Source organism: Aquarana catesbeiana, linkage group LG01 (genome assembly GCF_042186555.1).
Source record: "Aquarana catesbeiana isolate 2022-GZ linkage group LG01, ASM4218655v1, whole genome shotgun sequence".
Taxonomy (NCBI): domain Eukaryota; kingdom Metazoa; phylum Chordata; class Amphibia; order Anura; family Ranidae; genus Aquarana; species Aquarana catesbeiana.
In genome coordinates this window covers 683,182,346-683,209,364 of record NC_133324.1, presented here as the reverse complement: position 1 = coordinate 683,209,364, position 27,019 = coordinate 683,182,346, and the positions used below count along the sequence as shown (strand labels likewise).

General features: G+C 43.1%; 1 protein-coding gene across 3 annotated transcripts in view; it reads right to left on the bottom strand.

Moving 5' to 3' along the window:
* Positions 1-555: 555 nt before the first annotated feature.
* The window catches only part of SYNPO2 (synaptopodin 2), a 324,557-nt gene continuing 298,093 nt past the window's right edge, over positions 556-27,019 (bottom strand). For 2 of the 3 annotated variants that reach the window (XM_073603239.1, XM_073603247.1), the window contains exon 5: positions 556-4,269. In XM_073603239.1, the coding sequence (XP_073459340.1) occupies positions 3,712-4,269 (558 nt within the window). In that variant the 3' untranslated portion in view covers positions 556-3,711. The remainder of the gene's footprint in view (positions 4,270-27,019) is intronic. The other variant, XM_073603256.1, reaches the window with a different exon arrangement.

The following is a 27,019-nucleotide window of genomic DNA, read 5'->3' as shown; positions in this document are numbered from 1 at the left end:
TGTTACGGTCAAGTTAAAGTGGAACTCTCTCAACCAACAATGACTTTTTTAATCCTTATGCTGTTAGCATTAGTAAATAGATAGGTAAGTTTATCATATTTACTCGTTTTCCATTTTGAAACTAACAGCGCTGTGCTCCTTTAACACAAAAATGAATGCCCTGGATTGCCTAATTAGGTCATTAGTTGATTTAATAATTTCCCTGTTGGGATTGATAAAATATTCTCAATTTGATTTATTATTTATTTGGCCATAGGGTGATTCACATGAGTCTTATTAAGGACTAGATAACTAGAGGTTACCTGTTTATTTGCAGATGCCACCAGCAATAACTAAGCGAAATAAAGATCCAACAAATTATCATAAAGCTTAGTGGCTCCCTGGTTACTGCAGTCTGCCCAGTCCTTGTTTTGGGGGAAATGTTCATAAATGAAAAGTTTTACTGAAAATAACAGCTCCCTGCTGTTGCAAATTCAATCATAATTTGTTGTTATTTTTTTTTTTTTGTCTTCATCTGGATCAACTGTGGATATAGGATTGGATATATAGGATGGATTGTATTTTTTTTTTTTTCCTTATTGGTTGAACTAGATGGACTTGTATCTTTTTTCATCCTGACTAACTATGTGCTGTAACTATGTAACACTCGGTACCATATAACAGAAACAGTTGTCAACCATCAGTAAATTTACTGACAGTTTGTAAAGATCTGTGACTCTTAGAACTGTCCGTAAATACCAGGGACTGATAATTTGTCATGCTGTGTTGACTTTTGTAAGTGTAAATCAGGCAAATTGCTTGTTATTGAATATTGCCAGTGTTTACATATCATGTTTATACTGTTTTTAAAAGGAGTTCTTCCATTTTTCAGGTTGCCAGTAAGAAATGTGCTTCACCAGTAAATGTCCCATGTTTTGTCAGTAAAAAATGCCACTGGAGGTTGGCAACCCTGAACAGAAAGCACCAGAAAGTACAATATTACTGTTGCCTTGTCTTACCATATCTGAGTAAATTCAGAGCAAATGCCCACAGAGGAGGCAAGTGGAAACTGTTGAGAAAGGTCACTCTCTGTACATCTTGTATTATACTCTTTTCTCTGCATATTACCATAAACTACCGTATTTATCGGTGTATAACACGTGTCGGCGTATAAAACGCACCCCAGTTTAAGAGGGAAGTTTCAGGAAAAAAAAAGTTTTTTTTTAAATAAACCACTTCGAAGCAAAATAATGGTCAGTGAGCATCAATGCAGCCTGATTAGTGCCCATCTGCAGCCTCAATGCAGCCTAATTTGTGCCCATCTGCAGCTTCAGTGCAGCCTGATTTGTGCCCATCTGCAGCTTCAGTGCAGCCTGATCTGTGCCCATCTGCAGCCTGATCTGTGCCCATCTCATCGTCTCTCCGCACAGGAAATCACCAAGCCGTCATCTGTTTACTCGGCTCTCAGTCAGTTGGCAGTCACATACACAGTCCCGTCTCCGCCATCGTCATTGGACCAGCTCCTGTCATAGACAGAACACTGGTCCAAAGTAGGTAGCGGACGTGGGACTGTGTGTGTGACGTGCAAGCCCAGTGAGAGCAGAGTTAGAGCTGAGCGGAGAGCTGAGTGGAGAGGAGATGACGGCTCGTGATTTCCGGCGGCTCTTGTCCCCTTCCTTCCCCTCCGAGGTACGCTGTCGGCGTATAACACACACCTGCGATTTTCCCCTTTTTAGGGGAAAAAAGTGTGTGTTATACGCCGACAAATACGGTATATACTCCAGTGGTAGCCGTATAAAGTCAGTGCGCCAGCATCACAGTAATGTTTATATTTTTGTGACAGTCATCACATAAGAAGCTTTGTGACAGAATGAAAAGTAGGCATCATTCACAGATGCCTAGGGATGCATGATATAAGTCTATGGACTTGTGATTGCCAGTTTATTGGTTGGGTGTAACATCTCTATTTCTGAAATTCTACAGCATTACTTGCTAGTGAAAAAAATAAACTTTCTGTTTTTAGCTGTTGTAAATAATATAAAGAGCTGACAGCTCTCATCAGACAGCAAATCATGAAATACTTTCCAATAATCCAAAATACAAGGATACATTTCCATCTTGTCAGTGAGAAATACTGTACTACGAACAGGTGCAAAAAACCCAACAGTGCAATGCTGAAAATAATGATAGCTATTTGACTTCGTAGGAAAATACCTGTGCTGTATGCAATGGGCAAGAGGTTTTTTACAGATTTAATGTACACAGATATTTAGAGGCTACAATGTCTTCTAGCTTAAAATCCCAGGCACTTTCCCATGCCTGACTGGAGCCAGAGGTAACTTGTACAGGTGCCCATGCAAGAGCATAGCTCCCAACTGTCCCTGATTTCGAGGGGGCTGTCCCTGAACCCTCTGTCCCTCTTTCCTCCTCATTTGTCCCTCATTTTTGGTCTGATATATATATTTGTATACAGGGCAAGGACAAGGGGTGGGGGGGAGGGGTGGCTGCCCTGGGCGCAATTGTTTACTGTAAGCATGGGGGGGCCTTCCTTCTGTTACATGGCTGACAGAAGTAGTGACAGCAGCAGTGATTTTAGCAAGCGAGAGACTGGGTGTATAATCCCCTAAGCTTGTACGTCATGAATGGGGGGGGGGGGGGGGGGGCGCAGTTTGGCATCTCTGCCCTGGGCATTGGATGACCTTGTCCTGGCACTGGTTGTATATAAAATGCATCTTTTTATCTTCCAAAAAGTGTTTCCAAGTGATGAACCTTTCATACAATTTCTAAATTGCTGCATTTATAAATTGCAAAATCCAGTATAAAGGAATAGTAGTGGTAAAAAAAATCACTTGTGGGTTTAACTAATCATTTTTTTTTATAATTCTCCTTTAAGGGGGCTTGGCAAGGTGTGTGTCCTATGCTTACATACTTTTGCTAATAGGTGTCCCTCGTTCCCATCTCAAAAAGTTGGGAGGTAAATGGCTGTACAATGCCATACTCATGTAAACGCAGATGGCTTGTGCATCAACAGTTGCCCCTGCATGTACATACGACACATTTCCCTGAACATGGTACTTTCATGCTGGATGCGCACGTGTGGAAATGGCCATGCACAAACTTTGGTTTTTACAAAGCCACATGCAGCCAATCACTTGTATAGGCAGCTGTGCACCACACCTGCAACTCACTAGAAGCAGGTAAACCCTGTTTTTTTGTGTGATTCTTTTATGTATGCAAAAATAGTCAGTCATGTTACAGGAAAACAGGTAGACCATAGCATCATATAGGGATCAGTACAAAATTACAATCTTCATGATACAGGTGGGTTGCAGAATGTAGATGGCCACGACTCTGGAAGGGTCTTATACTAAATTGCTTTTAATAAGAAACACAATGAGAGAAAAATAAAACTTAGTAAAGGTCATAGCCTAAAGATAAGCATTTGGCTGGAGTAGCGATGGGGATTTTACGCTGGAAGACTCTGCAGCCTCTAGACATCTGTGTGCATGAGGCCCAACTTGAAAAAACTGTACAAAGGCATAAACTCTCAGCATTTATAAAGTGTTGGATAAAGAAGGACTTTACATCTTAATCCCTCTGATCACAAGGAAGTTATATATATGCTGGACCTTTCTGGAAACACATTTAGCCCATACCACAACCTAGGAGCAGCATCGCTACCACTGGGCCATTAGCAAAGCTTAGAGGTTGAATTGGTAAGCAATTTCATACTTAGCTCCTCCAGGCCCTAGGATAAGGATTGAAGTTTGGATTACGACCTGTTGACATGCCATACTCTGATCTAGTATCGAAAGGTAGAGATCGAGCATTAATTATAGAGTGTGTACTTGAATATGGATGCCTGAGCTGGTAACCACATTGCAAAGATGGTGCAGACACTACATTTTTCGGTACTGTTGAAATACTATTACGCTTATTTTCAGATAAGCTTCTGTAGAGACCTGTGCTTGGTACATTGGAGGTGGTTTTCCAAGCTGCTGGAGGTCCTGGTAAAGTCTTTCTACGTGCAGCAGACACTACATTGGAAGATACTGACTCATGTAAAGTTTGTGGCAGAAACGCATCATCCACAAACCCTAGTGGGGACTTGGCTGCCGCTTCCCATGGAGTTAGCTTCTTCCCTGGCATTTCTGGTGTTGTGGCTGATTTTCCCACATATGCCGGTGCTGGCTGAAAAAGCATGGGCGATATCGGTGAGCCAAATGGTTGTGAACTGGCAGATGAAAAGCTCCTAGCAGAGAAGGACATAGATCTTCCATCATCTCTTTCCTAAATGAAACACAATCAGGAACAATTCATACTTTTATATATTGTACTTAATCAGGTACAATTATACAATATTATCATAAAAAAAAACCTCACTTGAGCATGAATACAAACACAATATCGCACATACATAACATACATACATAGAACTATAGACAAAACGTTTTTTTTTTAATTTTGGATAGAGAAAGGGAGAGTTATAACCCCTGTCAGATTTTTTTTTGCCATCTGTGTCCCATTGTGGAGATTTTCCTTCACTATCTGTCCCATATTGAAACAGAGAATGAGAGGAAAACCGTGCAAAATAAGGAAATTCCTTAGGGATCCCCAGGTCACCAGAACTAGTGTCCCCATTGGAAGATTTCCCATCTATTACTTTTCTGAGGACAACCCAAAATGTAGGATCTTAATTTACTTTCGCTTTCAACGATAATGGCAAACAGGACAAATGGAAAGGGTGAATCTCCCTAACGGGGGCACAGACCGCAAGAAAAACCTGACAGGTGTTCTAATCTCTCCCCACTCTATCCAAAATGAAAAAATAAAGATTTGGCTTTAGTTGTACTTTAATTTGCAAAGTGAAAATTCCTTATTGGTTAATAAACCCCAATGAGTCACTGACACACAACAAGTATGCAGGCCAGTATTACTTACTACTTATTTGACTACTTGCTTAATGCTTGTTGTATATCAGCAATGCAAGTACTGAAGCATGTCAATGAGCTTTTATAACCTACACATTTCTATCATTACGGTTTTCTTTTAGATGTATTACCCTTTAATCCAAATCCAGGAAATTGTAATATATCGGTATTAATATTTCCCTTTTACTCTTTGCATTTACTAATATAACATTGATTTTGACAGTAAGAGCTTCTTTAGTAAATGAACGAAAAGAAGAACGGTTATGTAGGTTAAATGTAATGTAACTGACCTAATTAGGAAATGAGCTTGTAACATGAAGAACCAGTCAACTAACATTAGTGTGTTACAGACCTAGTTAGGAGGATGCTCATTATGTGCTCAGCAGGATACAAGGATAAACTGGGATAGTAGAGCAGAGACTGCCATTGGCAGCACACACATCAGGCTTTATGGAATTGTGTTTACAATTAGCTAGAGCACAGGTCATATGGTAGGTTGAATACAGAACACAACTTTATTCTTTGTGTTATATGTGTCCTATGTTATTATGTCTAGAAACTGACAAGCTCAAGTCGTTGTCATTGATCTCTTGCAGCACTGGGATCCTCAGTTCAAGTCCAGGTTAGAATACTACATGGGTTTGCATGTGCTCCCTGGGCTTGTATGGATTTCCCAAGGATACGCCAGCTTTCTCTCACACTCCAAACACACCCTGGCAGGTTCCATGCCTCCTGTATAAAATTGGCCCTAGTATGATATTCTACTGAGCATGCTCGAGATGGCTACCCCAACAGTTGATAAATCGCTTAGAGCAGCAGTCCTCAACCTTTTCGGCACCAGGGACTGGCTTAGTGGCAGCCAATTTTTCCAATTTTTATACCACAGGGCCCCTAGCAATCACAGTCCCCCATCACAGTGCCCCTTGCAGTCATGCCCACCCCCCCATTCCTCTCTAACATCACAGTGCCTCCTTTTAACTTCTGACTCCCCTGCACAGTCCTACCTTTGGCAGGGCAGAGACAATTATCAGCCTGTGTGTCCTCTCCCGCATATCCCGCCTGGCCGCCAATGTCATTCTATCAGCAGGGTAGGGGGCAGGAGGAGCTGCAGATCTGAATGGAGGAGGGAAGCTGCCCAACTTATCATGTTAACAAGCTGGTAATTACCGGCTTGTTAATAAGAAAAGCCTCCCGCTCTCTGTGCAGATCTCCAGCACGGAGATGTGGGAGAGGACATAAAGGCTGAGTGGCATGGCCGCACAGCAGGAGGTGAGCGGTGACCGCGGTCCATGATAGTTCTGTGCAGACTGCAGTTGCCAATCACCTCCTGCTGTGCAGCCCAGTCATTAACAGGCCACAGATTGCTACTGGTCCGCAGCCCAGGGGTTGAGGACCCCTGGCTTAAAGTCATCATGGAGAAAAGCGCTAAAAAAAATATAAAAATTAATTAATATAAGAGTTGCCATTGTGGACTTGTTTTTAAAGGTGTTGGTTCCAGGGTTATCATCCTTATCCTTGCTGCATTCCTTTGGCCCTTTTTCTCATGGGCAAAATCAGGTGGTTGTGGAGCATTTTTACCCAAACTCATCCACTAGTCAAAATGAGGCAATGGCTGATGGACAGCCACATACACATTGCTGCAACTAGCAAAAAAAAAAAAATAAGTAGTGCATTTCACAGTTAGTGGGAGAATGGGACCATGCTGCAACTGGATCCAATGTACAATTTGTGTGGCACAGTGGCATGTCCCCGCCTGAATGATTGCTAACCGCGGACCAGCCACTGCAGACAACACGATCCACCACAGAACGCAAATTAGTAGTTAGGCCAATGTGAAAAATTCCTTAGTGAGTCACTGACCAGGAATAAGGGGTGTTCCAATGCTGGCTATATAAATGTGCTTTGCAAGTCAGTGACTCACTAAATAGAGAAAGTAGAGGGAGCATCACAGCCTTGGAGTTTGTTTGTTCAAAAAGTAGTTGACAGTAGTAAGCTTTTAAAGTAACCTGTGAAGACAGAAATAGGGAACTGCAATTTCTGAAGCAGTCAGGGGGTCAAAGGTCCGCTGAAGTCTAACAGCTGCTGGCCGGTCATCTACCCGACCTCCAACCTCTGAGGTGTCAGGTACAAAGTAAGTGTAGCTAAATAAAGGGGAATATACTTTTTTGAAAATATGTAATTGTAGTAATTTAAGATTGACTCTTAAGATTTGTGCACAAGCCCACTTGTGACTGGTTCTCCTTAAAATCCCCTGCAAACTAAATTTTTCAGAACAATAAAACTGTATAAGAGAACAAAATACAAGACTGGGTAGAGATACACAAAAAAGTAGAAAAATCAGCTCCATGGTCAGTAATTTTCATGTGTATGCATGTAAACATTTGTGATAAAGTTTACATTCATTGAGTCTACAGAGCAAATACAGTCTATTTGAGCTGCTTGCGTCCTAGCAACAGCAGGATGCTAGGTAGCTTCATTGAAAAGTTGCCTGTGTCCTAGCAATGGAAGGATGTTAGATGGCTTAGAAGCCACCTGCATGCCAGTGATGGAAAGATTTCCTTGAGGAGCTGCCTGCGTTCTAGCAATTAAAAGGCTCTAGGCTTCCTTGAAAAGCCTTCTGTATGCTAGCAATGGAAGGAAGTTGCCTGCTTCCTAGCAACTGAAGGATACTAGGTGGCTTAATTGAGAAGCTGCCTGCATCCTAGCAACTGAAGGATGATAGGGACTTCATTGAGAAGCTGCCTGTATCCTAGCAACGAAACAAAGCTGCACCCTTCTTGAGAAGTCATCTGTGTTCTAGCAATGGAAGGATGTCAGGTGGCTTCCTTAAGAAGTCACCTGCATGCTAGTAATAAAAGGATGCTAGGTTTCTTGAGCAGCCGTCAGTGTCCTAACAATGGAAGAAAGCTGCCTGCATCCTTTTAACGAAAGGCAGCTAGACAGTATCACAGATCAGCTGCGGAGCTGATCTGTGTCTCACCTTTACTGCTGTAGGCCGGCTGGTACCTGTTGTTCCACTAGCTTGTGTTCAGCTCTGCTGCACTCTGCAGCTATGGGTGTCGCCACCCTCACCTGTTGCTTAATATATAATTCCTTCCTGCTACTTCCTGTCCAGCCCCCCATGTGCTTCTCTATTTAAATCCCTCTTTGACCAGTTCTGGTTGCTTGAGCAACATTTGTTTCTGACCCCCCTTCGTGTAACCTGCCTTAACCTGACCTCTCGTGAACTGATCTCTTGTGTACCGATTCGGCTTGTTCTGATTACGTTGTCTGCAGCCCGCCCTGACCTTGGCTCGCCATCCGGCTCTCCTTTGCTTCATCCATCCATCCTTGTCTGACAGTGTCTTCTGGTACTTCTCTAGCGAGTGGGGTGAACCTCGGGGTCGGGACCTGGGGTCAGCACGCAGCTAAGCCCAAACCCTCGTGAGGGTGCCCCTGGCAGAATACTGGATGGCCCTTAGACTTCACACCCTGGGTGATTCCTTGTCCCCTGCTCACCTGTGGGCTCACTGTAAGTAGTACCGTGATAGACAGCTTCATTGGGAAGCTGCATGCATCTTAGCAACTGAAGGATGCTAGGCAGCTGACTTTAGAAATTAATAAAAATGAAAGAAGCTCCCAAGTATTGCAGGAAAATCTTCATAGGAACGGCATGCTATTTGATTGACATTCAGGATGGAATGAATCCTCTTCACAATAGCACCACAGTGATTTAAACCAAAAGTGCCCCGCCACCTGAAGAAAAACTTGCTTACTGGATGGCAAGCAAAAAAGGCATGTGGCTATAGCCCAGCCAAGGCCTTTACTTGCTCAGAAGATCTCTGGCCGAGTGTCACAGGATGAATGGCTGTAGGTCTCCCAAGCCTTGGCACCGTTATGAATTTCGTGACTGTTGCACTCAGCAAGTGACCCAGAAAGAAAGACTGACCATAATGTAATACAGTCTGAATGTTTTAATTATGAAAAAGTATTGCACTTACATTTAGTATGTTTAAAAGTTGCTTTCAAAAGCAAAAGCTGGTCTGCTTTTAAATGGTCAGTGACTAGGGGAAGAGCGAGATCGGTGTTCATACTTTGTATGAACACACGATCTGTCTCCTCTCCTCTGAAAGAACCAGGATTTGTGTGTTTACACACAGATCCCGGTTCTCGCTCTGCCACGAGCGATCGCGGGTACCCGGCGGTCATCGCGCCAGCCGACACTCGCATCGGCTCCGGGCACGCGCTGCACCCCTAGTGGCCAAAAGCCGAAGCGACGTAAGGTAATGTCATTTCGCCCAGCCCAGCCGTGCCAGAGGACAAGGTGGCACTCTAACATACGTCATCATGAGTTAACACAGGTTTTTCCTCATTAATGTACGCACAGCACCCCATATTGACAGAAAAACACAGAATTGTTGACATTTTTGGAGATTTATTAAAAAAGAAAAACTGAAATATCACATGATCCTAAGTATTCAGACCCTTTGCACAGTATTTAGTAGAAGCACCCTTTTTATCTAATACAGCCATGAGTGTTTTTGGGAAAGATGCAACAAGTTTATCACACCTGGATTTGGGGATCCTCTGCCATTCCTCCTTGCAGATCCTCTCCAGTTCTGTCAGGTTGGATGGTAAACGTTGGTGGACAGCCATTTTTAGGTCTCTCCAGAGATGCTCAATTGGGTTGCTCAGGGCTCTGGCTGGGCCATTCAAAAACTGTCACAGAGTTGTTGTGAAGCCACTCCTTCATTATTTTAGCTGTGTGCTTAGGGTCATTGTCTTGTTGGAAGGTAAACCTTTAGCCCAGTCTGAGGTCCTGAGCACTCTGGAGAAGGTTTTCGTCCAGGATATCCCTGTACTTGGCCACATTCATCTTTCCCACGATTGCAACCAGTCGTCCTGTCCCTGCAGCTGAAAAACACCCCCACACCATGATGCTGCCACCACCATGCTTCACTAGTGGGACTGTATTGGACAGGTGATGAGCAGTGCCTGGTTTTCTCCACACATACCGCTTAGAATTAAGGCCAAAAAGTTCTATCTTGGTCTCATCAGACCAGAGAATCTTATTTCTCACCATCTTGGAGTCCTTCAGGTGTTTTTTAGCAAACTCCATACGGGCTTTCATGTGCCTTGCACTGAGGAGAGGCTTCCGTCAGGCCACTCTGCCATAAAGCCCCGACTGGTGGAGGGCTGCAGTGATGGTTGACTTTCTACAACTTTCTACCATCTCCTGACTGCATCTCTGGAGCTCAGCCACAGTGATCTTTTGATCTTTGGGTTCTTCTTTACCTCTCTCACCAAGGCTCTTCTCCCCTGATAGCTCAGTTTGGCTGGATGGCCAGCTCTAGGAAATGATCTGGTTGTCCCAAACGTCTTCCATTTAAGGATTATGGAGGCCACTGTGCTCTTGGGAACCTTAAGTGCAGCAGAAATTTTTTGTAACCTTGGCCAGATCTGTGCCTTGCCACAAATCTGTCTCTGAGCTCTTCAGGCAGTTCCTTTGACCTCATGATTCTCATTTGCTCTGACATGCACTGTGAGCTGTAAGGTCTTATATAGACAGGTGTGTGGCTTTCCTAATCAAGTCCAATCAGTATAATCAAACACAGCTGGACTCAAATGCAGGTGTAGAACCATCTCCAGGATGATCAGAAGAAATGGACAGCACCTGAGTTAAATATATGAGTGTCAAAGGGTCTGAATACTTAGGACCATGTGATATTTCAGTTTTTCTTTTTTAATAAATCTGCAAAAATGTCAAAAATTCTGTGTTTTTCTGTCACTATGGGTTGCTGTGTGTACATTAATGAGGGAAAAAATGAATTTAAATGATTTTAGCAAATGGCTGCAATATAACAAAGAGAGAAAAATTTAAGGGGGTCTGAATACTTTCCGTCCCCACTGTATATATATATATATATATATATATACACACACACATATATATATATATATATATATATATATATATATATATATATATATATATATATATATATATATATATATATATATACATATATATATATATATATATATATATATATATACATACATATATATATATATATATATATATACATACATATATATATATATATATATATATATATATATATACATATATATGTGTGTATATACATATATATATATATATATATATATATATATATATATATACACACATATATATATATATATATACATATATATATATATATATACATATATATATATATATATATATATATATGTGTGTGTATATATATATATATATATGTGTGTATATATATATATATATATATATATATATATATATATATATATATATATATATATATATATATATATATATATATTACAGTGCTTATGCCAGCATCTTTCCAAACATTTTTTGATAGTTGCAGATTTAAGCCATCTATTATACTGAAATGGCCGAGCATGTTTTGGGCATATTACTACATTTACGTCTGGAGGAAAAAAGATTTCATCTCCAAATACGGAAAGGTTTCTTCACAGTAAGAGCTGTGAAAATGTGGAATAGACTTCCCCCCGGAGGTGGCTCTGGCTAACTTAGTAGATTTATTTAAAAAAGGGCTGAATTCTTTCCTAAATGTACATAATATAACTGGACTGGATACTAACATTTATAAGTAAGGTTGATCCAGGGAAAATCCGATTGCCTCGGGGGATCAGGAAGAAATTTTTTCCCCTGCTGTAGCTAATTGAAGCATGCTTTTCTGGAGTTTTTCACCATCCTCTGGGTCAACTGTGGGTGAAGGACTGTTTATTTGGGATTGTATGATTTTTTTTTTTTTTTGGTTGAACTAGATGGAGTTGTGTCTTTTTCAACCTAACTATGTAACTATGTAACGACTTGTCAGACGACCTAGTTGCCTGACAAGTCGCCTCCCGTTCTGTACAATGGAACCGTTCTAATAGGAGCGACGCAAGTCGCTCCGACTTAGAAAAAGGTTCCTGTACTTCTTTTGGGGCGACTTGAGGCGACTTGCATAGACTTCTATACAGAAGTCGTTTTGCAAGTCGCCGTGGATGTCGTGTGAAGGTCACCTCGGTGAGGCGACCTGCAAGTCGTGCCGCCCCTAGTGTGAACCGAGCCTTACATTGAAGGATTTGGAAAAAAAACTGCCAAACAGTGGCTGCATCCAGTCAGATACAGCCATTGTTCAGTTATTCTGACAGCAGCGGGTGCCACTTGTCAGAATAAAATAGTCAGTAGCAGGAGATTGGAGACTTTTCAGCATACTGGATGATGTAGATGAGCAATGAGGAAGGTGCATGATCAGTGAAAGTGCTTAAAATGGAAGACAAGCCTAAATTACAGCGTATAAAAAAAAGATCTGTATACGTATCTATGCGTGTAAATGAACCCTGAACCTAGAAAAACCCTGAAACTTGCATCATCATGACAGCCAAGTATCTAGCATTTTCATAAATCAATCATGACAGCCAGGTAACTAGCAAAGTCAGCAATGTTAGCCTCTATATTCTCTTACTACATGGTAACACATTATGACAATTCACATACATACATGTTATACTCTGCAGCAACTATGCAGTAGGACAGAAAAAGTCAGTATGTAAAAACAGACATATACAAGATCTAGTTCTGTATGGTAAGAGACAGGTGAAAAATCCTGTTTTTCAGCATTGGCTTTGTGCCCAGTGAAACTGCATTCAGCATACAGCCCTACCCCTTTCCAGTTTTCTCTGCCTCTAAGGAATGTAATAGATGGAATGTCCAACAGTGGTAGTCGGCTGTAAAGACAGATCATGGAACGTTACAACCTTTTTTTAAATCCCACCATTTGCTTTCCGCATTAACATTTTTTAATATCTGTCGTAACTGTAATATTTGTAATAGCTTAAAATCTGTATGCACTATTTGATGGGAGCAGGCCTCCCCTGCCAGTAGTTATTGTTCTCCTCCAAGTGAGGTCATCTACATGATCCAGAATGCTGGAAAAATTCTGCATGCACTACTCATGTATCCTCATTATTGCTACCTAATAATCTATTGTGCTGGAAGATCTCAGTGGTTGATAAGGAGTGCTTTGATTGTCCATGCGTCCTTCTTACTTCTCACATAATTATCCAGTATGCTGGAAAATCTCTGTAGCTGTACAACAAGCACTTCCATTGTTCATACACCCCCCTTATTGCTTATCTAAATGATCCAGTATACTGAAAAATCTCTGCATTTGAAGTGGACGTCCAAGCACGTGATCCCACAGCTCTCTGTACCGAGGCACTCAACAGTGGCTGGGAGTTTCGGGAGTCCTGATGTCACCCACAGGCTCCCATAGCCTAGCAATTGATAAAGGGGAACCACAGCAGCAGGGTCATGTGACCAGACCGTAACAGATTAAAAATAGATACGTATACAGATCTTTTTTTTATACGCTGTAATTTAGGCTTGTCTTCCATTTTAAGCACTTTCACTGATCATGCACCTTCCTCATTGCTTATCTACGTCATCCAGTATGCTGAAAAGTCTCCAATCTCCTGCTACTGACTATTTTATTCTGACAAGTGGCACCCGCTGCTGTCAGTATAACTGAACAATGGCTGTATCTGACTGGATGCAGCCACTGTTTGGCAGTTTTTTTTCCAAATCCTTCAATGTAAGGCTCGGTTCACACTAGGGGCAGCACGACTTGCAGGTCGCCTCACCGAGGTGACCTTCACACGACATCCACGGCGACTTGCAAAACGACTTCTGTATAGAAGTCTATGCAAGTCGCCTCAAGTCGCCCCAAAAGAAGTACAGGAACCTTTTTCTAAGTCGGAGCGACTTGCGTCGCTCCTATTAGAACAGTTCCATTGTACAGAACGGGAGGCAACTTGTCAGGCGACTAGGTCGTCTGACAAGTCGCCCCTGCGTGAACCGGCACTTAGGGTTGGAGGTGTTGGGAGGAGTGGTGCCAGCAGAGCTACATTAGGGCTAAATAAGGACTACATATCCCATGATAGTAGTGATTCCTGTACTGACTCCGCCTCCTGAAACTCCTCCTCTCAGCTCCTCTGTAGATCAGAAGGCAGGCTCTGTGACATGTGACACAGCGATGCCTACTCACAGGGCATAGGGAATACGTGTCACTGAATTAAAAAAAATAAATCTTTACAAAGTAATCATTCAAATTAATAGGAGTAGGCTAAAAATAATTGACATACAATGTGGAAATGAATAGATGACATTTTGACCATAGATTATTCCATCTACGGATATCACGCTATAATGAGATCATTTATATGCTCTGCTTCAGGCCAGTGAAAGCAATCAGGTGATTTTTATTACAGCAAAACTGGTTGCTGAAACTCTGAAGTGGGTCAGAGATCACATTTTTGTCAGATAACATTGAAGTGGATCTACGTAGTCAGACAGAAAGTTTACCATTCTGCAGACTTGTGAGCTCTATAGAGATGGAATGTGTAGCTCTCGGGAATTTCTTGCATCTCATATACCAGAAAGACAGGTATTTGCCATTCAAGTACTTTCTTATCATTTCAAAATCATCCTACAGCTCTGTAAATGTGGCTGATGTCCAAAAATGTTAAGTCCTTTCTCTTTCATGGAAAAACGCTAATGCCGCGTACACACGAGCGGACTTTCCGGCAGACTTGGTCTGGCGGACCGGACTCTGTCGGACAATTCGATCGTGTGTGGGCTCCAGCGGACTTTTTTTCCCCAAAAGTCAGACCGACCTAGAAATAAAACATGTTTCAAATCTTTCCGACGGACAAGTCCGGTCGAAAAATCAGCTCATCTGTATGCTAGACCGACGGACTAAAACCGACGCTAGGGCAGCTATTGGCTACTGGCTATTAACTTCCTTATTTTAGTCCGGTCGTACGTCATCACGTATGAATCTGTCGGACTTTGGTGTGATCGTGTGTAGGCAAGTCTGTTCATTCAGAAAGTCCGTTGGAAGTCCGTCGAAAGTCCGTCGGATAGTCCGTCAGACCAGTCCGGTCGAAAAGTCCACTTGTGTGTATGCGGCATTACACAACAGTAGAAGGAATGGCGATGGCTTTTTACATCTATTGAATGTTACATAGTTACATACATGTTCACAAAATCTATTTCAACCAAAAAAAACCCTAAAAATCCATACAATCCCATATACCCAACCCTATACCCACAGTTGATCCAAAGGAAGGCGAAAAACCCCAGCAAAGCATGCTCCAATTTGCTCCAGCAGGGGAAAAAATTCCTTCTGGGCCTATCGCATGTGTGCTTCCTACTCTGGCATTTGCAATTGGATGTGTGTGTAAAGCTTTGGGGTTGCTGTTAATTTTTTTAAAATGTATTATTCATTATAGTTGACATTTTTTTACCTTTTTTTCATTTAATTTTATTGACAAGGAGGCTAACAAGCCTCAAATGTGATAGCATTGGCAGGTGGCAGGTTTTCTTTATAGAGACATGAGGAGTCTATAAGACTCCTAATGTTTCCCCTACCCTCTTCTGTAGCTGATCAAACACAGGGGTAAGGATAAAGGGATGAGGTGGCAGCCCTAATGTAGGGTGTTGGTTCACCTTTAAATTTTTTCTGAAAACTTAGGGAACAGATCTGCTCTCTGTCCTGAGACAGTTTACCATAATCCCAGGCTTGGGGGGCTGTCACCTTCACTTTATTCTGAATGTCTAAGGGCCAGTTCAAACCAGGATTCACAAGTAGGGATGGGCGAACGGTTCGGCCCGAGCATAAGTTCGGATCGAACTTTCGCTGTTTGGACGTTCAGTGAATAGCCAAACAAACGGGTCGTTCGACCGTTTGTTCGGCCCCCCGAACCAACCTCAATGCATTGCGGCGCTGAACAGTGCATTGCAAGCCCTGATTGGCTGAAGCAGTGAAAGCTTCAGCCAATCAGGGCACAGAGCACTGTCAGAGTCATCATGACTATCCAATCATAGCTCATTCCCGCCCCACAGTATAAAAGTATTCTTTCAATGGCAGCCATTTGCAGTGTGATTTTGACGCGGAGAGAGATAAAACGGAGCTTTGTTTGACAGGTGCACATCATTGCAATTTTTTACAGCAAGGCCAATTCTTGCTTTCATCAAGATTACCTCTATAGGGTTACGGTGGGAAGGCGCCACTGACACCCAAAGACCAATTTTTACGCACCCGTTACTTCTATCCAAAGTCAAACCGACACCAGAATGTATCCAAAAAATCTCTAATCTTGTTCCCAGTGCACTACATTGTGGCCTCATCATACACACTGGCTCCCCAGCTGTTGCTGAGCAAAATAAAGGCAGCTTGCAGGGAAAAGCTGTCATTTTTTGGGCTTTATAAATGCAATTATTGCTGCAGCAGATTCTAGACATGGTACAGATCTGCCACTTTACAGGTAAACTCCCCCCTGGCACTATATTGGAAGGAAGTTTTCATTTTTAGGCTTTCACTTTAAAAATCAAGAAATCACTGCTCATTTAAAAATGATGTTTTTAACAAACTTTTTTTTTATTGATACATGTCCCCCAGGCATAGGGTGACCACATTTCCAAACTGCCATTCAGGGACACCCACCCTTCCCAAAAATCAGCTAGTGCTGTAATGAATCACAACACAGCCGGGACGGCGGGTGCACGCTCTACACAGAAGCACTGATCATGCCCCCCAAAAAAGGCCGCTGCATCGGTGATTGTGCCTCTGCAGACATTTCAAGGACAAGTACTGTCAGTGAGTAAAGCGGTGTTGTGGCCGCCTTTTTTGGGGGGTCATCAGATCGGCCCGGGGGGGTGCCTGTGTCAGTTTCATTCCGGGACACTGTATTGTCCTGGAATGAAGGTGCCCGGGACAGACCTCCAAAATGTGGGACTGTCCCGGGCAATCCGGGACATGTGGTCACCTTACCCAGGCAGGACCCGGATCCCTGTAACCATTGTATGCCCAATTACTTGCATATAAGCCTTCAAAATGGGCACTTTTGATTTTTAACGTTTGGGTACCATTGACTTTGATGGGGTTCGTTATTCGGGTCCGAACTTTTGCGGTGCCTGGAAGTTCTGGAGAGAACTGAACAGGAGTCTGTTCGGCCCATCCCTATACAAGCAGAGCAGCACTGCGCAATTTGAGCCCATTAATTTTTAAAGGGCTGAATTGCACTGGACTACACCAAATGTAGTGCATGCACTACTTTAAAAAAAGAACGCTGCAACCGGATTGCATAGTGCTTCTGTACATGCGATCCGGTGCAGGCAAACGTAATGTGTCTGCGACCTGTGTGTAGGCAGTTGCCTACAGAAGGGTTAATGTTTTTTCTGTGCTGACTCATGTTCTGAGTTATCTGGGTCAAGTCTGCTGTCTTTCCTGTGAAACTGTTACAATGTTGATATATGGTGGATCTGGGAAACTGATTCCAATGAGAGTGAGGTGACAGGTGTTGCTGGATGCTGGTGCAGGGTGTGCGGCACTGGTTCCTAAATGGTGGGCACCCAGGAGTTGGGGTTCTCTAACTGTGGTAGTGTTTGCAGTGCTTAATGTAAAAGTACAGTCAGTTAGCCAGTTTTGCTAGAGGGTTAACTGTTTTTATTGTGGCTAGCTTATAAGTCTGGGGTTATGCCTTAATGCTGATTTTGCATGGAAGCAAACTCCTGCATAGAACCTAAACAATTAGCGAGTGTAGTTCTAGTGTCCCCCCACCCCGCCCACATGCGCTTGGGGTGTCATTGACAACCGTTCTGGTGTAAATGGGCACTGAAGGAAGAGGTCAATCTGTGCCTGTGCTGCCACTTCAAAAATGAGTCATTCAGGAGAGACAAAGACATCAATAGTGTATATTCGGTGGTGGTGGCACAAGCACAGGAAGACCTCAATCATTCCTGACTAAAGGCCAAGGTCATTCTGCCTCCGCCCTGCCGCCACTACCTACATATGGTTGATGTTTACATGTCATGGCTGAATACATTAGGCAGCGGCAGCAGTGCATAGGGGCTATTATACTGTAGGTATATAATCGTAAGCACAAACATTTGCATGAGTAAAGCTCAAAATACAGTCAAAATCAGATTGCAAACACACATTTTCTAGTTGTGGTTTATGCAGGCCAAAAACAGAGCAATGTGAATGGGCTCACAGCATGCAATACTGTGTATTCAGATATGGATTGCGAATCTGAATTTAGGGTATTTTACACCAGTGTGAATGAACTTAGAGCTCCAGGAAAATTATGAAGTCATATGATCACTAAAAATCCACTGCTAGAAAAGGAACAAAGTATTGTGCAAATTACACCTTTTAGTGGCTAACACAATTTTTAGAAAACACAAACTTTCAGAAAGTTTTCTGCTTAATAAGAAAGAATGAACACCTGTACTTTTAGTAGAAACAACATAAAGCCCTGAACCTGTCTAGATATCAACAGCACTTGGACTGGGCCAGGGAGGTCTCACTCCGAGCCAGTCAGGGTTCTATTCACAGTAAACTTGCTTACAGGAAATCATAGAGTTAAGCTGTCCATAAGCAGTTGTTTTCTTTCTCTTTTTTTTGGTTCAGCCAGTGGACTGATTCCTCCATCCACACAAACGAGGTGGATGAAGAAATCCCTCCCCCCGAGACATTGTATTCTGACAACGGGATAAAATACTATGCTCAGAAACTGCAGCCCCTTAATCAACAAAAGTTTTCCAACATGTCTCTTTGGTAGAAGTTGATCAAACGATTGACTTCTGTTGAGCAGGGACAGCCACACACTGATCAAAGATTGGCCCATTCCTTCTGAACCAGAAAATGTTGATCAGTCTATGGCCAGCTTTAGCCTGCTCATTGTGCAGACACCCCTTCACTCTCCAATCACAGTCTGGGGCTGCCTGTATTGCTTAGCTGGACTATGGTGTGTAAAGATCTAGGACCTGACTGCGTTGTCTGGCAGGGTTGTCTGAATTTCACAACTGGCTGAACAGACTTACAAATTAATGGCAAATTAAATAATTATATATCTGTATTCCAACTGTCCATGGAACTGTTTTACCTGTTGTTTCTGCTTTTATTTACATTTTGTGATTGCCTAAGGCCTTAGTTGACATTCGGCTATTGATGCTCAACTTACAGAAAGCTATCTCCAGTGCATCCCTTTTCAGAGGCATTTGGCGGGTGGGTGAATTATAATTTTTTTGCCACGGCATGTGCAAACCCCTATCTGGCTGCCCTTGCAGCTTTAGGTGGAGGTGGTAAAAATAGGATTTTTATAACAGCTTACCTGTAAAATCCTTTTCTTGGAGTACATTATTGTGGGACACAGAGCCTTAAGTAATTACTTAATGGGTTATAGGCCACCTTCAGGTGTTGATACTGGTATACCCAATTCAGGAAGTCCACTCCCTATATAACCCTTCCTTCTTCCAGGAGCACATCAGTTTTTGTAGCAAAGCAATATACTTAAATCCCAAAAAAGAGGGGAGGGACCTCTGTGTCCCATGATGTACTCCAAGAAAGGGATTTTACAGGTAAGCTGTTATAAAAAATCCTATTTTCTTTATCGTACATCATGGGACACAGACCCTTAAGTAATTACTTAATGGGACATCCCATAGCAATGCTACTTGAGGGGAGGGAGACACAACCTGGTGGGTACCCCCAGACTTGAGGACCTATACTGCTGCCTGCAGCACACTGCGCCCAGAGGCGATATCCTCATACCTCCTTACATCCAGTTGATAACATTTTGTGAATGTATGCACTGAAGACCAAGTTGCAGCCTTACAGATCTGAGCCATGGAGGTCTGATGATGCACTGCCCAAAAAGCACTAACCGCCCAGGTAGAGTGCGCCTTAACTTGAAAAGGGGGAATCTTACCCCTTAAATCATAAGTTTGAATTTTAACTTGTCGAATCCACTTAGTGACAGTGGATTTCCCTGCTGCCTGTCCTTTCTTAGGACCCTCTGGCAGAATAAATTAGACATTCGTCTTACCAATCTGAGCAGCTGACTTTAAATAGATTTTCACTGCTCTCACCACATCAAGACAATGTAATGTTTTTTCTTCCCTGGAACATGGTTTTGGAAAAAACGATGACAGGACAATATCTTGGTTCAGGTGAAAACCTGAAACCACTTTTGGCAAAAAGTCTGGACGCGGGCGTAACACCACTCTGTCCTCATGAAAAATCAAATATGGCTCTTTACAAGAAAGAGCAGCCAATTCCAAAACCCTCCTTGCTGAGGATATAGCAACCAAAAATACCAACTTCCTTGTCAAAAGGACTAAGGGAATATGTTGTATTGGTTCAAATGGCTGTTTTTGTAACACAGACAAAACTAAGTTCAAGTCCCAAGGGTTCAAGGGAGGTTTGACGGGCGGATTAAGCAGCGTCACCCCTTGCATAAAACCCCGGACTAAAGAATGTGTAGCAAGTGGTCTTTGAAATAAGACGGATAAAGCTGAGACTTGGCCTTTAATAGTACTCAAGGCCAATTTCATTTCTACCCCTAATTATAGAAAGGCAAGAATTCTACCTATGATATATCTCCCAGGGTGCCAAACCTTGGATTCACACCAGGAAACATAAGCCCTCCAGACTCTATAATATATAGTTCTGGAAGCTGGCTTCCTTGCATTAATCAGGGTAGAGATAACTGACCCAGAAAGCCCACGTTTCTTCAGAATGTGGGTTTTAATAGCCAAGTCATTAAATTTAGAGATCGTAAGTTAGGATGGAATATCGGTCCCTGTGAGAGCAGATCTGGCCGTAGTGGGAGGGACCATGGGCCCTCCACTGCCATCTTTACAATTTCTGCATACCATGACCTTCTGGGCCATGCTGGTGCCACCAGAATTACCAGCTTTCTTTCCAGCTTGATCCTGCAAAGAAGTTGAGGCAGCAACTGAATGGGGGGGAACGCATAGATCAGTGAGAACTGATCCCACGGGGTCACCAACGCATCCGTTCCTCAGTGGATCCCTTGTTCTGGCCACAAAGTTGACTAACTTCATGTTGAACCTGGACGCTAAAGATCTACGTCCGGAGTCCCCCATCTTTGGCAAACAGCACGAAATATTTCGAGGTGAAGAGACCATTCCCCTGGGAATAACTGCTGGCGACTTAAGTAGTCTGTCTGCCAATTCTCTACTCCCGGAATGAAAACTGCCGATAGGCATGGAACATTCTTTTCTGCCCAAGTTAGAATACGGTTCACCTCTCTATGCGCTGAGAGACTCTTGGTGCCCCCTTGGTGATTAATATAGGCCACAGCGGTGGCATTGTCGGATTGGATCCTGACAGGACAATCCCGAAACCTGAAAATCCAGGCCATTAAAGCCAGACGCACTGCCTGAATCTCTAGGATATTTATGGGCAAGGTTCTTTCGGCTCTTGACCACTGTCCCTGACAATTGTTTCTTCTAGTACTGCTCCCGAGCCTGAAAGGCTGGCATCTGTCGTTACCACTTTCCAGATAACTGGTCTGAAGGATTTTCCTTTCAGCAAATTCTGAGTTAGTAACCACCAATTGAGGCTTTGTGACACCCTTGGGGACAGCCGCATTGGCAAGTCTAAAGCTTGAATTGTTTTGTTCCAAGCAGACAGGATGCTGTTTTGCAACAGTCTTGAATGGAACTGGGCATAGGGAACTGCTTTGAATGAAGCCACCATGGTTCCTAGTAACCTCAAAGGCGAATGGAGGGATCGCCTTTTGACCTGACCATCCGCACCAGCTCTCTTATAGAGTTGATCTTTGCCTGAGGCAAGAATACCTTTTCCTGGGCTGTGTCTATGATCCAAGAAGACCCAAGTACTCCAGTCTTTTTAGCGGTATTAAGGAAGATTTCTCTAGGTTGAGAATCCAACCCAAACTTTCCAGGTAACTGGTTGTAATGCGTACTCTTTGCTCCAAACGAGCCACCGACTGGTCTATTAGCAATAGATCATCTAGGTACGCTACAACTGTTATGCCCTGTGCCCTTAACCTGGCTAGAGGTGGGGCCAGCATCTTTGTGAACACCTGTGGCTAGCCCGAAGGGCAGGGCTACAAACTGGAAATGCTGCTGTTCTAACTCGAACTGCAGAAACTTTTAGTGATCCGGAAATATAGGGACATGCAGATATGCATCCCTGATGTCGATTGATGCCAGAAGTTCTCCTCCTAGAAGGATAGAAACTACTGACCTGATCCATGCAAAAGAAGTGGATCTTCAGGAACTGATGTCGATTTTTTAGAATTGGTCTGACATCTCCATTTGGTTTTGGTACCATAAAAAGATTTGAATAAAACCCCAGACCTTGCTCTTTTGTGGGTATCTGTATGATCACCCCTTGAGATAATAATCGGTCTAGTGCAGGGATAGGCAATTAGCGGACCTCCAGCTGTTGCAAAACTACAAGTCCCATCATGCCTCTGCCTCTGGGTGTTATGCTTGTGGCTGTCGGAATCTTGCTATGCCTGATGGGACTTGTAGTTCTGCAACAGCTGGAGGTCCGCTATTTGCATATCCCTGGTCTAGTGCCTGAAACAGAGATTCTCTTTTCTCTGGATCTTTGGGAACGCTTGACCTCAGGAAATGAAATGGTGGAAAAGTCACGAAATTCCAGCTTGTACCCCAGCGTTACCGTGGGGATGACCCATCTGTCCTGAATTTCCTCTTGCCAGACTTCTGAAAACTGCAGAAGTCTTCCCCCCACCTTGGTGAGGGGGGTTGCCTCTTAACGATGAGGCTTTAGGATTCTGCTTTGCGGGTTTCCGACCCCACGACTTCTTTTGAGCCTGGGTCTGACCCTGAGGTGGCACAGGGGAAAGAGCCCGTTTAAATGAAGGGCGTTTATACTTTCTTTTGAGTGGTAAAAGAGTACTTTTCTCACTAGAAATTGTTTGGATATATTTGTCCAAAATCTTCACCAAATAGTCGCTCCCCATGAAAAGGGAACCCAGTTAGGAGGGTTTTACATGGTGCTTCGCCTGCCAATTTTTTAACCACAGGATTTTACGCATAGGTACAAGCATAAGCATAAGGCAAGACGCCTGGTGAATAGAATCTTTAATGGCATCTATCGCAAAGCATAATGCTTTTGGTAGTTCATCCAATTCCCGGACTTGTTGTGCAGGAACCTCTTTAAGGGCCTGTCTAAATTGGTCCTTTAGGGATTGACAGACGCCTATTGCAGCGACTGCAGGCTGAGTAATGGCACCTGCCAAGGAAAAAGTAGATTTTAACAGGGATTCCAACTTCTTATCTGTTGGATCCTTAAGCATTTGTGCATTGTCTACAGGACAAGTTAGGCTTTTATTCACACTGGAAATCGCAGCACCAATTGCTGATACTTTCCATCTCTTGGTGAATTTCTCCTCCATGGGATAGAGAACTGAAAATCTCTTAGGAGACAGAGAGAGAGAATGCTTATCCAGGTGATCCCATTCAGCAAAAACAAGCTGTTCCAGTAATGCATGGACAGGAAACGCATGCAAAGGCTGAGAAGGTTTTAAGGAATCCAAGGAAGAAACCGAGCTTTCAGGAGACTCCGTTAGGGGGTAACATGAAAGTGGAACGAACCATCTCCCTAACAGTTTGTATCAGCAATTTCTCAGATTGTGAGGCTGGAAAAGGTTCATCCACCGTTGTTTCCTCCACAGAGGAATCATTGGTTTGTCTTTCCTCCTGATAGACTGAGGGTAACACCTCATCCTGAGCCCACTGTTCCCCACTAATCTTCCTTCCAGACCCTGCAGGGTGGCAGAAAGGACATCTTTGGTCACGTATACAGGGGCTGAGATGTGAGAAGCAGTTGCACCATCAATTTGTTCCAATGGCTCACCCTGGCTTGCCATAACTGGTAATTCAGGCGAGGATGACAGCGTGGAAATGCGACTCGAGATCCTAGCGCCTGGGGGTGAAACCTTTAGTACTTTTTTGGTCTTTTGGTAGGCATAGTCCAAAGCACAAAAACAGAGGCACTATACAATTGCACTTAATCGCTGAATATAGTCATGACAAATAAAGCCGCTATAAAGTTCAGCCTAGTGCTGGGAAAAAAGTGTCCTTCCTGTATCAGGAATGCCAGCTTGCAACCCTCACTTTTCCCATAGCTCCTGTGTCCCTGTGTGCAGGCTGCTTGTTTCCTCCTCGTCAGCCAAGGAGAGACTGTCACAGCTGTAGTTTTATCTGTTTTTGCCTGCCGTGCGTCCTCGTGCACGTTCACGGCACCGTGCTTAGGCCCCACCCTCTCCGAAAAAAATTCCGCCCCTTTTTTTCATTTAAAAATGTTCCCGCGCTCGTGCACAGTGTTTTCGGGTTTACGGACCCAACACGAGGGTGGGGGGGGGTAAGGCAAGAGACCTGTTTAGCAGCAGGCACACAACAACAGTAACAGCAGTCCAACAGTAAAAATAGTAGCAGTACCAGCAGGACCTCCGCACCCTTCGTGGCGGGGGGGGGGTAATGTAAGGGGGGTACAACGCTGATGTCCCCCTAACCCTCTGGTCCCTTCAGGGGGGAGAAAAAAAACATTTGGTAGATTTCTTTTACCTGAGAGGAATCCCCCTGCACACGCTACTGCGGCCACACACAGACTGACTGAGCTTTACAGTGAAGACAACAGAGTAAGGTATGTGCATAGACTCCCTCTAGTGGAAAATTAAGGCATGACAACATTTTTTCCCTAATAGAAGAATACATAGGTGGATATTTCAGTTCCTAAGTTTCTTCCCTTACCTTATCCCCGCCGCAGGATTTGCTGAATTAACAGAAAATCCAACCTTCACCCATCACCGCGGGCTGCGTTTAGCAATCCTTCAAGGACCAGGTCCCTAATAATGGGGTTCCAACTCCCTTGGACCTGTAAAGCACCCCAAAAGGAAAGCTTTAGGTAATGTAGCAAGACCTAAGCCCTGGGTTCCCGGGATCCAGCCCTACAAAGAGAGGCGTTATAGGCAAAAACCTTGTGCTTTAGATATGAGGCCCCAGGTACCATCCACTTAGGCCTCAGTGGCACTTTGGATGGATCTGGTCTATGGAGGCTATTTAAATCCAGCATGGATCCCTCCTGGAGCTCCTCGGAACACATCTTCACTCGTGACCAACACCTTAGACACTGGCGAAAAAACTGATGTGCTCCTAGAAGGAGGAGGGGTTATATAGGGAGTGAACTTGCGGGATTGGGTATACCAGTGTCCATCCCCCGAAGGTGGCCTATAACCCATTAAGTAATTACCTAAGGCTCTGTGTCCCATGATGTACGATAAAAAAAAAGCAGCTCACCCGTTTTTACCATCATCCCCCCTTTTCCCCAACCGCAAATATGAGCCCTTAGAATGCAATTGGATGTAGAGGCAAATCTCGCTACTCTTGGACAATTATTTCTGTTTTTGTGAATTAGTTCCAAATTAGCCCCACTGATTTAGAAGATCCTGAATGTCCTAAAATAAGTCTGGCATTTATTTTTTATTCTTCTTTTGAATGTTTATTATTCAAAAACAACTGTTAATTACATATAAGATGTTGAAGAGTGTTAGCCTGTTCTAAAAACTGTCTAATAGAATATTTTATTTTTAGTGCTCCAACAAAGTAGACTGATTCCCACTCAACGATCATTTCCCTCAAAACTCATATTGCGTTGATTGTTCTCCTATTTAAAATGTAATATGTACATTATGAATCCATTATGTTTCTACTTTTAGTAATGACATTTCATTTTCAGATGAGTTCTTTTTTTTTTTTACGGGGTAATTAAATGATGTATTATCATGTAGCATTTGCTGCCATCTGCTGGCAAAAAAGCTTTATTACACTAAGATGAAAGCATGGCAATGACATTCAGTATTAGTTTTAAATAAAATTAATGTTCAAACTGTGTATTTGCATATATTATCTTAAGCTGAAAGGAGAAGAGGCAAAGCCTTAGTATAGATGTTATCCCTAAAGTGTTCAAAATATTTTATTTTCATTCCATTTTAATAGTATTGCTACAAAATCTAAAACACAGCGTATTAATGCGTGCACTTTTACATTCACCTACAGTACACTGTAGGTTGCAAAGTGAGGTCTTGTTCACATGGCTTCAGTTTGTATAAGAGCAGTGTGCAAAGCATTTGTAAAACTTTTTTTTTTAATTATTTATATTTGTAAAACTTTTGTTAAAGCGGAGTTTCACCCAAAAGTGGAACTTCCACTTTCTTTAAGGCCTCCTGACCCCCTGACATGCCACATTTGGCATGTAATTTTTTTTTTTTGGGGGGGGGGAGTGAGTACCTAGTTTTGACAGGTACCCAGTTTCCCACTTCCGCTCATGGCGTTGTGGTGCTAAGTGGAAGTTCTCCTCTCCCCCCTCCCTCCCTGCAATCTTCTGGGACATGTCACAGGTCCCAGAAATTTGCCCGGCCATTCACAGCGCGCAGCGAGACTCGTGCATGTGCAATGCGCACCCGGCTGTGAAACCGCAAGCTGTCACAGCCGGGTGCCCACACTTGCAATGCAGGTGCCGTGAAGAGGAGAAGGAGAAAAGTGAGGCTTCGGGCGGCCTCATCGCTGGACCGTTGGACAGGTGACTACTTTTTGTAGCTGCTGACTTTTAACAAACACAGAAATGGGTGGAACTCTGCTTTAAGCTTCAAGCATGTTTGTTTAAAGTGACACTGAACTATATCCGTATTCTGCATTTTACAGTGTTTTTCTGCTTCCTTTGTCACGTCCTCCGTGAGCTCCTGAACTTCTACTTTCCCCCTCACATCCACTTGGAACAAGCAGTGCACCCTACTTGTGGTCATGCACACTGCTCTATTGCTCTATGCACACTACAAATTCCATAGTCCCTAGTTAATTTCAGGAGCAAGTAAGAGGGTAGCTATGCTCCAACATACAGTGGGACCATGGAGAACAAATGTTGCCACCCTATAACAGTTAGTCTGATCACAGCTGCAATAAAAAAAAAAAAAAATTGGTTTTGGAAATGGTTTTGGAATTTGTAAGGTACTTTTTTTTACGTTGCAATACCTAGAAATTTCTTTTTTTATAAACCAAAGTTTAGTGTTGCTTCATTTCACTTTAGTCCAGTATGGGGTATTAAACACAGATCTTAATAGGAGTGCTGACTCCAATTTTAACACACTGTTAGCAGGGTTCCACTTTGAACAGCCTTCAGGTAGTGCTAAAGACTACTAAAGTCTGC